Consider the following 14,387-nt stretch of genomic DNA (forward strand, 5'->3'; position numbering starts at 1 on the left):
GCTCTAGATAGGACGGTAGTATGGTTTTCAGAAATGTTTTGGAAGATGAAATTGTTTCTACTGGTCCAAATAGACCATAAGATAGCCACAAACAAACTTTGGTTCTCACCAGGGAGTTTAGATTGGGGATCAGTTAACCAGAAAATCAGCCAATCAATGAAGGACTTGTTTTGAAAAAAACTGAGTGTTAATATTAAATTCAGAAATGAACCAGACTCTGCTAGCAAAGGGACAAAGGATCAGAGCATGCATAATAGTTTCCTGAGGATCAAAAACCTAGGACAGTCCATACTATGCATAGGCATTCTAGTGTGAAGGATAGTGTTGAAGGGCAAAGCATTTCTAGTTGCTCTCCAAAGAAAAACTTGAATTCTATAAGGAACTTTCACTTTCCAAATACGCTTCCAAAGATTTTTACATGGGGAGGGCCTAAGGCCTCTGAGACCCATGTAGGCAGATTTAGAAGAAAATTTTCCATTCTTAGAAAGATCCCAAGCCCTCCTATCAGGAGTGCAAAGTTGTCTTAATGGAATGGTAATAATCTTCTGAACAGAAGCATTATCAAAATGGATGTTAAGTCTAGACACATCCCAACTTCTAGTTTTAGAATCAATAAAATAAGAAACTTTAATACTAGGATCATGGGGGACTATAGGGTTGGGTGTAGCAGAACCCAGAGTAGCTATCCATTTGTCACACCATGGGTCAATAAACTGACCATCCCCTACAATCCAAGAAATGAAAGGCTTGATAAGTTCCTTGATGGCATGTAGACACTTCCAAGTCCAAGAGCACTTACCAGTGCACTTGGCATTCAAGAAATCAGTTCTAGGAAAGTATCTATCCTTAAGAACAGTGGACAATAAGCAATTAGGATTTTCTAGGATTTTCAAGGTATTCCTAGCAAGCATAGCCAGATTGTTTAGTTCAGTCTTTCTAAATCCCAACCACCTTCAGCTTTGGGGGAGCATAAAATGCCCCAGCCAAGCAGATGCAACTTTCTATCATTTGGGGTCTAAAGATTCCCCCCATCAGAATTTGCAAAAGTGGGAATCCATTTGTTTACAAAGATGCTTAGGAATTAGAAAGGCTCCCATTTGAAAAGGGGGATAGCCTGGCCAATGTGTTTGATAAATGTAGTTCTAGCAGCTTGGGATAAGAGCTTATGAATCCAGATAAAGATTCTGGCATCAACAGCTTGGAGAATACCCATGTGAGCCTGGATTTTGGAAGCTTGAAACACGGTAGGAGTGTCAAGATATTTTTCTCCTAAATCCCTGCTCTAGATTTCTAAAATATTAGCCAAAAGAGCTTTCCTATGTTCAGAAATCTTTCTACTAAACAAAATACCAGATTTTTCAAAGTTTATTTCTTGCCCTGAAGCCAGAGAATACTTTTGAAGATGGTCTTTGATGACTTGAAATTTTTGAGTAGTAGCTTTAGAAAACAGGACAGAATCATCAGCAAGTCATTTCAGGGGGATCTTTACAAACTTTGATGCCTTCTAGAATAACCTTCTTTTGAAGACTATCAATGTAAGAAGATAGAGCTTCAGAGCAAATGATATAAAGATAGGGAGAAAGGGGATCACCCTGTATAAGCCCTCTTTCAGGTTGGAAAAAACAAGTTGGGATACCATTAAGAATGATAGAGTGTGATACAATAGAAACACACTGATTTATGAGTTTAACCCAGTGGTTATACAGACCCATTTTAGTTAAGACCTTTTCTAGGAAATCACATTCAAGCTTGTCATAATCCTTGGACATATAAAGTTTGACGGCAACTATGCCTTCAACTTTGTCATTATGATTGACAGCATATATGGCCTCATTGGCTAACAAAATATTATCAGAAATACTCCTCTTAGGAATAAAGGCAATTTTATTTTGGGAAATAATATTATTCATAAAAGGTTCGAGTCTATTAGCCAGATTTTTTGAAAGAATTTTGTAAATAAAATTACAGAGCCCTATTGGTCTGTATTGAGTAACAAGTTCAGCAAGAGGGACTTTGGGGATAATAGCAATATTGGTATGGTTAAAGACTTTAGCAATATGCTCTATCCTGAAGCATGTTTGTGTCATATCAATAACAGCATCTCCCACAATATCCCGGTATTTTTGATAAAAAATACTTGTAAAGCCATCAGGTCCAGGAGCCTTTTTTCCTCCCATTTGAAACACAACATTCTTTATTTCCTCTAGAGAAAGAGGCATAATTAAGAGTGTGTTATCCTCAGCAGAAAACTTAATAGGAAAATCATCAAGGATTTCATCCTGAAACTGCTGAGGATGGGAAGAATAAAGACTTTTGAAATAGTCTATGAAAGAATTTCCAATATTATCTCCTTAAGTTAGAATAGTATTAAGGGAGTTCTTAATCCAGCTGATGGCATTTCTTTTTCTCCTAAAGAGATATATTCTATGGAACACCTTCCATGAACCAAACCTCCATAGATTTATCTTTCCAATATAATTCTTCTAAGTTATAAAGGTACTCAAGTATAGCTTTGAGTCTAGAAGTATTACCGGTATCAGTTGGTTTAAAGAGTTGGGGATCAGCCAAGTCTTTCTTAATGGTGGATATATTGGTTTGAATATTACCAAAAGAAGACTTATTCCAATGTCTTAGACCTTTCTTAGTACTTAACAGTTTATCTTTGAGCTTATAGGTTGGAGAGCCTACCACATTAACAGACCAAGAATTAGCAATAATGTCTCTGCAGGTAGGGTCCTCAATCTACATAGCCATAAAATGAAAGGGTCTAGGCATACAAATATCCTCATAATTAAAACTTATATGCATTGGGAAATGATCAGAAGAGTCCCTGGGGAGATTGTTAACACGAAGTTTAGGACAAAGATCTTCAGCAGTTTGGTTTAAGAGACATCTATCTAATCTTTCAGGAATTAAATCAGGACCGTGTTGCATGTTGGACCAAGTAAACCTAGGTTCAGAGAAGCCAGGGTCATGCAAATTGAAAACAGAACAGAAATTTCTAAGATTTTCAAAGTCAGGATCATCAACTTCTAAACCCCCATTTTTATCTTCAGTTCCTAATAGAGCATTAAAATCTCATATGAAGAAAACAGGTTCATCTAAGGGAGCATTAGTCTGCTGACATTGTTGTTCCCAGAAGGCTTGTCTGAAACTACTATTGGGTTCACCATACATGAAATGAATATGTCAGGTCTTAGTGTGAATGATGTCAGTAGATGTAACATAGATACCCCTCATATTGGATAAAACAATGTTGGGATGAATTTCCTTCTTCCAAGCAAGAGCAAGACCACCACTTCTACCAATACTAGGGATGTTAAAAGTACAAGGGAATCCCATATTTCTTAACTTTCTAGTAGCCATGTCTTTGTTCATTTTTGTTTCAGAGAGAAAGATGATGTATGGGTTGACATTCCTACATAGTAGACTAAGTTCCTTATTAGCAGATTTTTTTTCCAAATCCTCTAATGTTCCAAGCAATCAGATTGATGTTATTAACATGGGAAGGGTTTATAGTATTATTATAAGTATCAATTAAGGGGGTTGGTTGAGGTTGATTTACCTGAGTGGTAGAGTCAGATCCACCACCAAGAGAAACACTGGTATCATCACCATCTTGGGAAGAATCGAGACTAGAAGTGGCAGCATTGAGAAGAGAATTATTGCGGAAACCATTGTTGTTTGGGGAATTGTCAGCAGGTACATTGTAGCTCCCATAAGAATTAATCACTGGTTGGGTATTGAGAGAACACGTGGAAAGATCAATGGCAGGTAAATCCCTCAATTTGGTAATTGGAGGACACAGTTGAGCATAATCAGGTTCAGTAGTGTCAAGTTCTTCAGGGATGACCACTATAATAGCCAAACTAGAATTAACTCTTGTACTTTTCCTCAAATCAACCCTGGGGTTAATCTTCTTTTTAAGATTTGCTAGAGCATCATGCTCAGTTGAGTTAAGAGCTCCTCTAGTGATAATTGGATTGGTATTTGGGACAACAGCAGTTAAACCTTCTTGAAGAGTTGGTAGTACGAATCGGTCTACTAGGAGTTGGCTCAGAACCAGAAATAGAAGCTTCAACAGTAACGTTTTGAGTAGTAACATGTTTGAAGATGATTCGTAAGCCATTATCCAGCTGAGTTGATTGTTGTTGAACAGGACCGACATCAAAGATCTTCAGAGTAGTGGATCTGTTTACAATGGACTCATTTGGAAAGTGTTTGATAAACCCTTCTGAATAGTATTATCCATTATCTGATCAGTATCCTTATCTTTTCCTTTGTTACACATTATGGTAGCAGGAGATTCAATTTGAGTTTCGGATACAGTTTTAGTTTGTTGCATAATGGTATCTGTAATGGCAGTAGAGGGAGAATCTACTTGTTTAGTAACCGTTGGAGGAGGCATCATTAGTCTTAAGACAGCTGGGAGAACATAATTGCTACTGGAAGCTGCAAGATCTTTGATTTTTTTCTGCTTCAATTTCCAAGATGGACAGTTTTGATCTTTATGATCAAGAACACGACATGAAGTGCAAAAATACCTTGGAACCTTAATATATCTACATTCAATCAGAAATGGTTGGGTTCTACCACTGGTAAAGAGTGGAATGCCCACTGGAAAAGCTTTATGCACTGGAATTCGGAGGCACACCTTGACATTCTTCTTTGGAGGATGTTTACCAAAGGGATCTTGAGCTTCAATAAGTTCACCCATTTTGAAGGTGAGTTTCTGTAGATCTTCAAAATCTGTACACTCGTTTGGAATGTTGCATAAAATGAACCACATTATTTCTTCATAAAAATGGAGTTGATGATTTGCTGGCCATCCTTCAGTTGGAACCACTTTTAACACCATTAGATAACCACAAACGAACCAAGGTTTCTGAGAATTGATTTTGTTGAAGTCGTTTTCAGCTAAGAAATGAATAAGAACTTTGTTGCGCAGGCCACTGAATGTGGTGACAGTAGGGGGTTGAGATAAAGGCCAATTATTGCAAATGTAGAACCTGATGGAGGATGTAGGAACTAGAGTTTCATAGAATAGGTATCCCACCATGCACCATTTCCAATTGTTATCAGATTCTGCTAGAACAACTTTCTTATCAATGAAGGCAGGTTCAGCAAGGTTAGAAGGTAAGGTTAATTTCTCAGACATTTGAGCAGATAAGGTTTGAATATCTTTGTCCAAGTTTTGAGTATTTTCTGTAGAGTTTGGGAGTTCCATCAGGTAAGAGAAATGAGTATATATGAATTTGATTTGATTTAGATCAGTGTTGCAGGTAACTAATATAAAATACAGTTGTAGAGAAAGGAATCTCTTATTGGTACTGTACTGATATTGATCACAGACAATATGGATGGAGAAAAGGCAAGAGAGGTTTGTTTGTTTATAAGTTTGAACCTTAAAAAAGGAATGAGAAAGTTGTTGACTATTATCAGGACAGATTTCGGGAGAAAATTGGTGTAATGTAGTTGTTGTACTGCAAAGACTGTGTTGGGAGGGGTTTTTATCATATGAGATGTCCCTTTCGTAACCATGCTTTATTTGCGCCTTCAGCTTTGAGATATTCACGTGAGTGTGATGATGAAAGGGACAAGTGAGGACAAATGCAATAATACATTGTTGATTCCCCTGGATTAGAAGGTGATGGTATGTAAGCTTGACGTAGGTTGGGGTTGGTGGATTTTTAATGAGTTTGTTTTTTGTTTTATAGACATAGGTATAATGGTACAAACTGCCAAGCGTAATAATGGTGGTATAGATGTAGAAAGGGAAGTAAATATGGGGATGGGGGGACAAATGTTGTAGTTGATTGGTTTGAGGGGATTGTTGTGGTTCAATGGGTTGCATAGGTTTAGTTTTAGAGCTAGTAACCCATTTGGAAGACGAACCCCAAACCGCAATGGTGCCTCTCGACTGATGTTGCATTCTTCTAGTCTGCAAAAAATATAAAATTTTTATTAGACCCCAAAATGCTTTGTGGGAGTTAAGTGACCTACCAATGCACCACTTGAAGGTAGTTCCAAGGAAATTTATGGCTAATGAGGGAGTTAGGTGTTGAAAATAGGGGTTTATAGGGTAATTATGATGAGGAAGTTGGATGGAGTACACATGGCCTTGAAGGGGCGTGAGTAACCAAGCGACGATACTGATTACCAACAACCATAAATGGCAGTTATTTGGCAAATTTATAGCTTTAAAAGGGGGGTTTCTGAGGGAATTAACATAACCATTAGCAATATTACCAGAAGAGAGAAGGTTTAGAGATAGTTTATTGTGAAATGGCAAGTTCCAGTAATCCCATTCCGACGGTTGCTTCCAATTCCGATCAATACAATCTTGCCAAAACTCAAGATTTCTCACGGAAGATGGATGAATTGATGAGACTGAGAGATGAAGTTCAAGAGGAGATAAATAGGCGTGCAAATGAGGAGGCACAACGACAGAGAGAAGAAGAAGATAAGAAGATGTGAGAAGAAGAAGAAACAGAGTCACTCATTCTGCATGGTTACCGCATCATTTAGCACGAGTTGATCGGAAGGAATTGGAGCGATCTCAAAGACATCAGAAAGGTCCAAAGTATGGCAGTGCGACTGAAAGTGACTCTGAGGGAGGTTCTGATGTAGGGTTTGAATACCCCTTAGAAGAGATAAATACCAGTGAGGAAGATTCTGATGCTGCTGAAGATAAGAGAAAGATGCAGAAATATCTTGATTGGAAGCAGCGACGGCGTTTTGAGTTTGAGAGAGCCAATCCCAAGATATTTTCCAGGACCATGCATGAAGGAGAACTCAGGATGGAAAAGAAAGTTCCTATGATAATTCACTCTCGAGTTTCTCAATCTAGTGATTCAGATGAGGATCTCCCTGATGCGTCAAGTGATGAAGAGGATGATGATAGTTCGTCATCAGGACATAATGACACATCCCCAGCTTCTTCAGGTAACAGCTGAAGTGAACGATATGAGGAGGACGAAGACTGGAGTTACAATGAGGAGAACTATTAAAGTTCTCTTTTGGGGTATGGAGGGAAGCCAAGTTTTCAGACTTTGAAAAAAGTTTGATTATGATTAACAAGTTTTTTCCAAGGTGGCTCTCTATATGCTTACTTCTTGTCTTTTGAATATTGCTGGTGATGCTGGTAAACAGTTTTTTATTGTTGCTTTCTTTTCGGCCGGAATTGGTAAGAGAAGTTTTTGTTTCTTTTTGTGAATGAAAAGTAGTGATATTGGTCTTGTTGAAGTTGACGATGGTAAGAATTTGTTTGTTTAGTTTAGTGATGTCTTGGTACTGGGGTATTTGGTTGTAAACTGGGTAATGGGTGTCTAATTGTTGGTCCGTAAGAAAGGGAGACATGGATGGGATATGTTTGAAATTTTTTTTGGAATTTTGAATACGAGTAATGATGAATTTGGTTTTCTGAATGTATTTACTTCTGAATCTTGTAATGGAAAGGCTCAAGTCAGTAAGAAAAACAATGAAGAAATTACTGAGAAATTCACTAAGTTGCATCTGATAAACGTTTTCAACTCAACCATATGTGCAAAATCATACTTATTATTGGCTTAACATTTTTTCATTTTTAGAAAGAGAGATTAATAACGTATTGAAAGACAGAGATTTTTACTTCCTCTAACCTCAATCTAGTAGTTAACTTGCTTTTTGATTTTTAAAAATCGAAAAGTTATTTTTGGGTGTGTACCCAAACGGAATATTAACGTCCTTGGGAAAACGTAATTTATTTTTTTTAATAGGCTAAAGGCGGATCCAGGCCCCTATCCAAATCCAGCAAGTTGGATTAGTCTCACCGCTAGACCCAACCCCGCTAAACCCCTCTATACAACTAATTAAATATAAATACAAACCTCTACTACGGTGGGGATCGAACCCCTGACTTTCTCTATACTGGAGTTGATGGGATACCACTGTGCTATGCTCTTGGACGCAGGGAAAACGTAATTATACACCCGGCAAGTGTGCATTATTAAAGAATAGTCGGGACAAATAGCATTATTAAAGATATAATCGCAAATGTGCTCAACAAGCTCAAATTGACGAAGAACTTTACCGACCCGACTAAAGTGGGACAAAAGGGCTTGGTCAAATGCTGGAAAGAAGGTGGCGCCCTTCCGGCCGTATATTAGCAAGGGCTGCTTTTGTGTGAAGTCCCGGATAGACGCCGTCACTTCTCTTTAACCTTTCTCTCAGTCACGTATCTGTCACACACTTTTTTCCTACACAACTGCGGACAAGGTATGCAGCAGGATACTTTTATGAAAATAAGTTGGTTCACATGGTCGAGATACTTCCGAGTACTTTTCGAGTTCGTCAATATGAGAAGGTCGAGCAGTTTTGCATGACCAGCCCAAATGCTAACGACTCTTGGGAAATGCGAGGAAATGACTAAACATGTTTAGGACTTCTGCGAGGAGCTAAATATCCCCTATCAAGTCGCCTTCATTGTTTCTTGAGCCTTGAATTATGCAGCTGCACATAGTTTGTACTTGCACAAGGAGATTTGGGTGTTCACCTCAGAAATTTACAAAAACAATAAATTAAAATAGACTGCATTATTTAGAGATTTACTTGAATAATATATCCGTCTGTAATCCAAAAAAATGCATCAGATGATGTCGGCTTCAATCAAGAAATGATTATGGTAAGCAAAAAAATGTCACCTAACAATAGGGCACAACCTTTCTTTCTGGAAAGCAATAAACTGAAAATTTTAACTGTTTATGTACACAGCAGAATACATCATTTTCTCCTCTAACTCTAAGAAGAGCAAGAAAGCATGCACACACCTGGACGATAAGCCCACGCAGGAGGAAGTCGTGCATATTTCTCCATTCCAGGCTGCTCTTCAAATGGCCGCTGCATAACTTTCAGGAGCCTGTGAAGTTCTTCATAGTCACCTTGTTCAGCCATATCTATGGCACTTTGGCATAAATAATTCCGTAGAACGTATCTAGGGTTTACAGAATTCATTGCAACCTTCCTCTCCTCGTCTGGAATCTCACTAGCAGCAAGCTTTTAAACAAGAATATATGTGTCACATTTTGCATGACAAACAAAAAATTGAAAGCAACCACACAAAATAATTTACACTATGATGAATTTCATCGGCTTCATAGCAACGTAATTATATAACTGCTGCCCTTTCTTCCTTGATTTTAGGATGTTGTGAACTGGTACAAAAAAACGATACAAAAAACCAAAAAAACGACACCTATATGCTGGAGTAACAACGTACAACAAGGCCTAAACCTAACAGGAAGTAAAGCAGTGAGAGTTTGAGGTAATCTCCTCGACATATAGATCTTCCATAGCAAGAACCTTTGGTAGAGGAAGCTTTTACATATTTTAACTTCTAGATTGCACTTTTTTAACATAGACTTGGTTGGCTTTCAGGTACATAACTCTGCTCTAATTTTTTGAAGACACTATTGCGGTGTAGATGATAAAGCACTAGATTCATATCAATGTCGTCCCTATATAGATCCTCCACAGCAAGGAGCCAATGACCTTCAATAGTTGAAGCTTTTACATATTTTAACTATCAAAGCGCACTTTATTTACATAGACATGGTTGGCTTTCAGTTACGCAATTCTGCTCTAACTTTTTGAAGACACTATTCACTGTAGATGATAAAGAACTAGATTCACATTAATATTTGAACCATGTATGATTCCAGAACCATAATACAGTGACTAGACTTAGTAGATCCACATTTTTGTACAATACTTATCTAGTATACCCTGAATGATTCGTCACTCTAGAAAGTACTTACTTTATTAATGTAATTATCTCCACGAAATTTTGGACTTTCTGTCAACAACACTTCGGTAGAGAGAAAAAAATATATAAATAGCCAAAGACTGTAAGGAACGGTACCTCTTGTATGTAGGCTTTTACCCAGCTGATCCATGCCTCTTTACGCTCCTTTCCCATATCAAGCAAAACAGCCTTAAGTGGAACAATCAGCTCATCCTCTGAAATGCTTGCGTCCGCTTTAATATTGGCAAGTAATCGAAAAAAGTTTGTGTAATCAACCTTATCAACAGCCATGTTGTTGAGAAGCTTGTTTACCAACTGTTTGTTGTACTTTAGCAGGCCAAGTTTTCTGGTCATTATAGACTGATAGTGATCCATAAATTTAGTCCCATATCTGTTCCATGGACCCGTCATATTAATCACAGGACTCACTTCCTGTACATCTAATACATTGTTAAGGGGAAAGGGGGAAAAAAGAAGAGAGTACCTTTCCATGGCATAGTTGGACTCCTCTTCAGTAATCAATTCCGCAGCTGCTAACATTGAGGAGAACTGTGCGATATTCCACAAGCCAATATCAGGCTGGTTTGCAAAACAGTACCTTCTTCCAGGAAGGTCTGTGGTATTTGGGGTGTAACTCGGATCAAAAGCATCCAGAAAGCCGAAAGGTCCATAATCAATGGTTAGACCCAGCGCACTCATATTATCTGTATTGAGTACGCCATGAGTGAATCCAACCCCCTGCCAACTTGCAATTAAGGAAGCAGTACGTTCAGCAACCTCGACTACCCAGGCTGCAATAAACCATATTAAGAGCAGGAAAATGTTTATATTCATCACCTTTGCTTACAGGAACTATGTGTTCGTATAATTTTGTGAGTGAAGAAGACGAAAATGTCATAAAACAAGAAAAAGAAAAATAGACCTAAATGAGCACTACATATTATAAAATAAACAATGGAATGTGACAATCTTCTCAACCAAGAAAATACCAACCTAAAAATGACTCATCAATTCTATATGTGCGTGTTCGGTGTTTGTGTGTGTATTTTGTGTTATATTCTGGATTCCAATATAACACCACTGATACCTGCATGCTTATTAGATGTCAAATGGACAGAGAGAAATACCTGCATACTTATTAGATGTCAAATCTACAACTGAAGTCCCCTGCATGCCTGTTGAGAAAGATAAGCTCTCCGTCTTGCACATGTTCTCAATATGGGGGAAGTGATGTTTGATGGTGTAGTCTGCCAAAGTACGAACTATGTCAAGGTCTTCTTTGCGTCTAGAGGCATGCAACTGATATGATCCAAAGCGCAAGAATGACTGGGCAACTCTGCAAACAACCGCACCAGGCTCATCCTTTGGATTACCACTACATGAAGGAGATAAGTTTCATTAGAAAATAGAAAAATAAATCTGAAGAGCCATTATGAAATGATGCATGTAATCTTTCAGCCGAAACAACAGAATACAGAAAGATGACTTCTTAGAGTAACATATAACAAATCAACGTCTCCTGAAAGGACGTACTCATAAAACATGTCCCTTGTAACAGATTTTCCAGTAGTGACAAGACAAAGAGCACGGGTTGTTGGAATTCCCAAACCATGCATTGCTTCACTGCAAAGGAATTCTCGGACGCTACTACGTAGAACTGCAAGTCCATCAGCAAACCGGCTGTATGGAGTCTTACCCGCACCTTTAAGCTGCAGGTCCCACCTTTCCCCCTGAGAATTCAGAAGCTCTCCTAGTGTTACTGCACGACCATCACCTAGCTGACCAGCCCATGTGCCAAACTGATGTCCACCATAGCATTGAGCATAGGACAGGCTGTAAAGAGAAAGCACTCAGGAAGCGATTGTAACATAGCAGCGAAGCCATTGATCATTAAGAAGCTAATATGTATGTATTTTATTAGCATAACAATGGTAAAATTAAAAATCAAAAAGAAAAAAAAAAAAAAAAAAAAAAAAAAAAAAAAAAAGTCCAAAAATGAAACCTACCCTCCTTCCAGAGGAGACGCCCCGGAGAATTTAAGTGCAAAATCCGACCTTTCAAATCTGAAAGCCAAAAAGAGGTTGATGTGAGGGTGAGCAGTAAAGATGCATCATGCATGAAAAAGCAACACACCTGGATCACTGTTCGACAAAGGCGTGGAAATAAAAAAGTAAAAGTAGAAATGATCAAATAAAAGGCAACAGAAATAATAGGAAGACAGAATTTCTTTTCTAGGTGACCCATAATAATATCGATTAACTATGTTTTTTTCATGTTATAAGAGGTTTAAGAAGATACTCACTCCTTGGGATCTAAATCAAGCAACTCCGCAACTGATTCTGACCAAGCAATAAGCTCAGGGTTCTCTACTTCAACTGAAGGGGATACTTTCGAATAACAAGCATGAAATACCTGTTAAGTACAACACACAGCAACAGAAAACAAACAACTTTAAGAAAGTTAACGAAGGAATCACTGGACGCCAATCTCAATGGTTAACAAACAGGCTATGGGTTTCCATCAGCCTTTTGTTTCCACAAGACTTATTAGATCTTTGACATCTGCCAAGTCTTCTCTAGAAGAAATATATTGAGAGAAGTGGTGCATGAGCAGGTACAGTATAGGGGTACTAACACCACAGCACCACCTTCTTGTACCTGGTCCTTGCAACTCAGGAAGTGTCAGCCCGAAAAATTATGAGTTCCGCAGCAGGGGCAATCTACTTCAGAACACTAGTATTTCAAACTTCAATCGTTTTCTTTTCTACTGAAAATCATAACTTTATTTTTTATTTTCAGATTGAGACTAACAATAGTGTTCAAAATAAAAGCATCTAGGAACTAATATGGGCATAACTAAAAAGAGAAACCATCTTATTCAGGTAGAGATTCCAACTGGTCTACCCTAGAAAAACCAAAACCTAATCCAGAATATCTTATCTTTGCAAAAGAGAAAATGAAAGTTTATGGATATTCATATGCTAACATATTTTCACTTCCCCAATATATCAATTTCAAAAAAAAAAAAAAAAAAAAAAAAACAGTGTTCTTTTTTTGCCCATACCTGACGAGGTAAGGTATCAGTTCTTGGATCTCCGGGCAACTCACGAACAAATGAATGATCCCACTTTAAATCTTCAAGCTTTAATTTAAGTTTCTTTTCTTCTGATAAGCTTTGATTTTTCAAATCATCTGTAATCGAATGGACCGACAAATTTCCATCTTTAGTAGTAGATGAAGAATCCATCAAATCACTACTCATTGAACAGAACAGCTTGTTACATCCACGTGGGTTAATCAGGGTTTTGATATCAGTGTGTCGGAAATGTACCGGAAACAATGGGGGTCGCAGTATCAGTTTTGGAGAGAGAAAGTGTAAACGCAGAGGAAGCGTTGTTGCTAACATATTTTTTTCCCTTGTGCCTAAATATCGTCTAATACTCTAGTCTCCAGAGAATGGAAGAGGTATTCATACCGGTACATGACGGAGCATTAGATAAGAGTAAGTGGCAATTACTACACCACGTAAATCTAAATCTTGGCCGTTAAACACCCGAAAGGTAATAGGCTAAGAAATTTCACAATGGTCATCCATAGACCAAATGGATTAGCAACTCCCTCAAGAATTTGGTACCCTGTTTGCAGCAACGGGCCGCGAGTTATAACCCTAAAGGTGTCACTATCTATATACAAAAACTCCAACAAAATAAAATGTTCACAAAAATCTTATTTAACATAAACTGTATATATTACCCTTCTAGTTTTAAATCACCCCAAAAAAATAAAAATCAACATCACTTTTAATTTTTGTAATCACCAACAACAACCCACCACCAGCAACTAGCACCACCAATGGTCGCCGCCGACCACCACCATCACCGACCACCGCGCCACCACCATCGCCAACCACCGTCGTCGTCATCCACCACCACCGCGCCACCGCCGACGACCACCACTGCGCCGTCGCCGCCAACGCCGACCACCACCACAAACCACCGCCGCCGAGAAACACCACCATTATCGCTAGCCGCCACCAGCACCAACTAGCCGCCACTTCCACAAAAAATGAGTTTCATTGATCAGTATTCAACAAAATGAGAAGAAAATTATAAAACCAAACAGAATAAATGATGAAACCAAAATCGGTTTCACCGAAATTAGATGAAACCAAAATTTGGTTTCATCATTTTTCTATATATTGTCATTTCACCAACACAACTTCAATGATGAAACCAAACACGCCGACTTCCAAGTCAGGCCGAATAAACTAGAAAAAAATCAGATGAAACCAAAATTTGGTTTCATCATAAAATAAAGGAGAATGAAGAAAGAAGGAAAAATGAAACCTACCACCACCTTCAACTGCACCATCCCCATCGCCACCACAACCACCACTTACCTCCTCAACTAAAATTAGTTTCAAGAAAAAACAATCCACTTGTGCCTCACCATCAAAAATTGGTTTCATAGAGATCAATATTCAACAAAATGAAAAAAAAATACGAATAGGTTTCATCCTTTTTATAAATATTGTGATTTTACCAACATAACATCAATGATTAAACCAAACACGCCGACTTAAAAGTCAGGCCGAATAAACTAGGCAA

General features: G+C 38.1%; 2 protein-coding genes across 2 annotated transcripts; both read right to left on the reverse strand.

The window, feature by feature from the left end:
- Nucleotides 1-1,460: 1,460 nt before the first annotated feature.
- On the reverse strand, nucleotides 1,461-4,129 carry LOC113324400. Its single transcript, XM_026572719.1, has 5 exons — nucleotides 3,566-4,129; nucleotides 3,234-3,465; nucleotides 2,778-3,059; nucleotides 2,436-2,684; nucleotides 1,461-2,323 (listed from the first exon to the last, which is right to left on the reverse strand). Exons 1-5 carry the CDS (start codon nucleotides 4,127-4,129, stop codon nucleotides 1,461-1,463), a joined length of 2,190 nt encoding a protein of 729 aa, XP_026428504.1.
- A 4,418-nt stretch (nucleotides 4,130-8,547) lies between these two features.
- LOC113322231 (UPF0061 protein azo1574-like) lies at nucleotides 8,548-13,250 on the reverse strand. The gene is made up of 8 exons (XM_026570289.1): nucleotides 12,845-13,250; nucleotides 12,084-12,193; nucleotides 11,788-11,844; nucleotides 11,315-11,614; nucleotides 10,909-11,156; nucleotides 10,266-10,572; nucleotides 9,899-10,172; nucleotides 8,548-9,033 (listed from the first exon to the last, which is right to left on the reverse strand). Exons 1-8 carry the CDS (start codon nucleotides 13,184-13,186, stop codon nucleotides 8,779-8,781), a joined length of 1,893 nt encoding a protein of 630 aa, XP_026426074.1. The 5' UTR covers nucleotides 13,187-13,250; the 3' UTR covers nucleotides 8,548-8,778.
- Between the last annotated feature and the right edge of the window lie 1,137 nt (nucleotides 13,251-14,387).

The sequence above is a fragment of the Papaver somniferum genome, chromosome 11 (genome assembly GCF_003573695.1).
Source record: "Papaver somniferum cultivar HN1 chromosome 11, ASM357369v1, whole genome shotgun sequence".
Classification (NCBI taxonomy): Eukaryota; Viridiplantae; Streptophyta; class Magnoliopsida; order Ranunculales; family Papaveraceae; genus Papaver; species Papaver somniferum.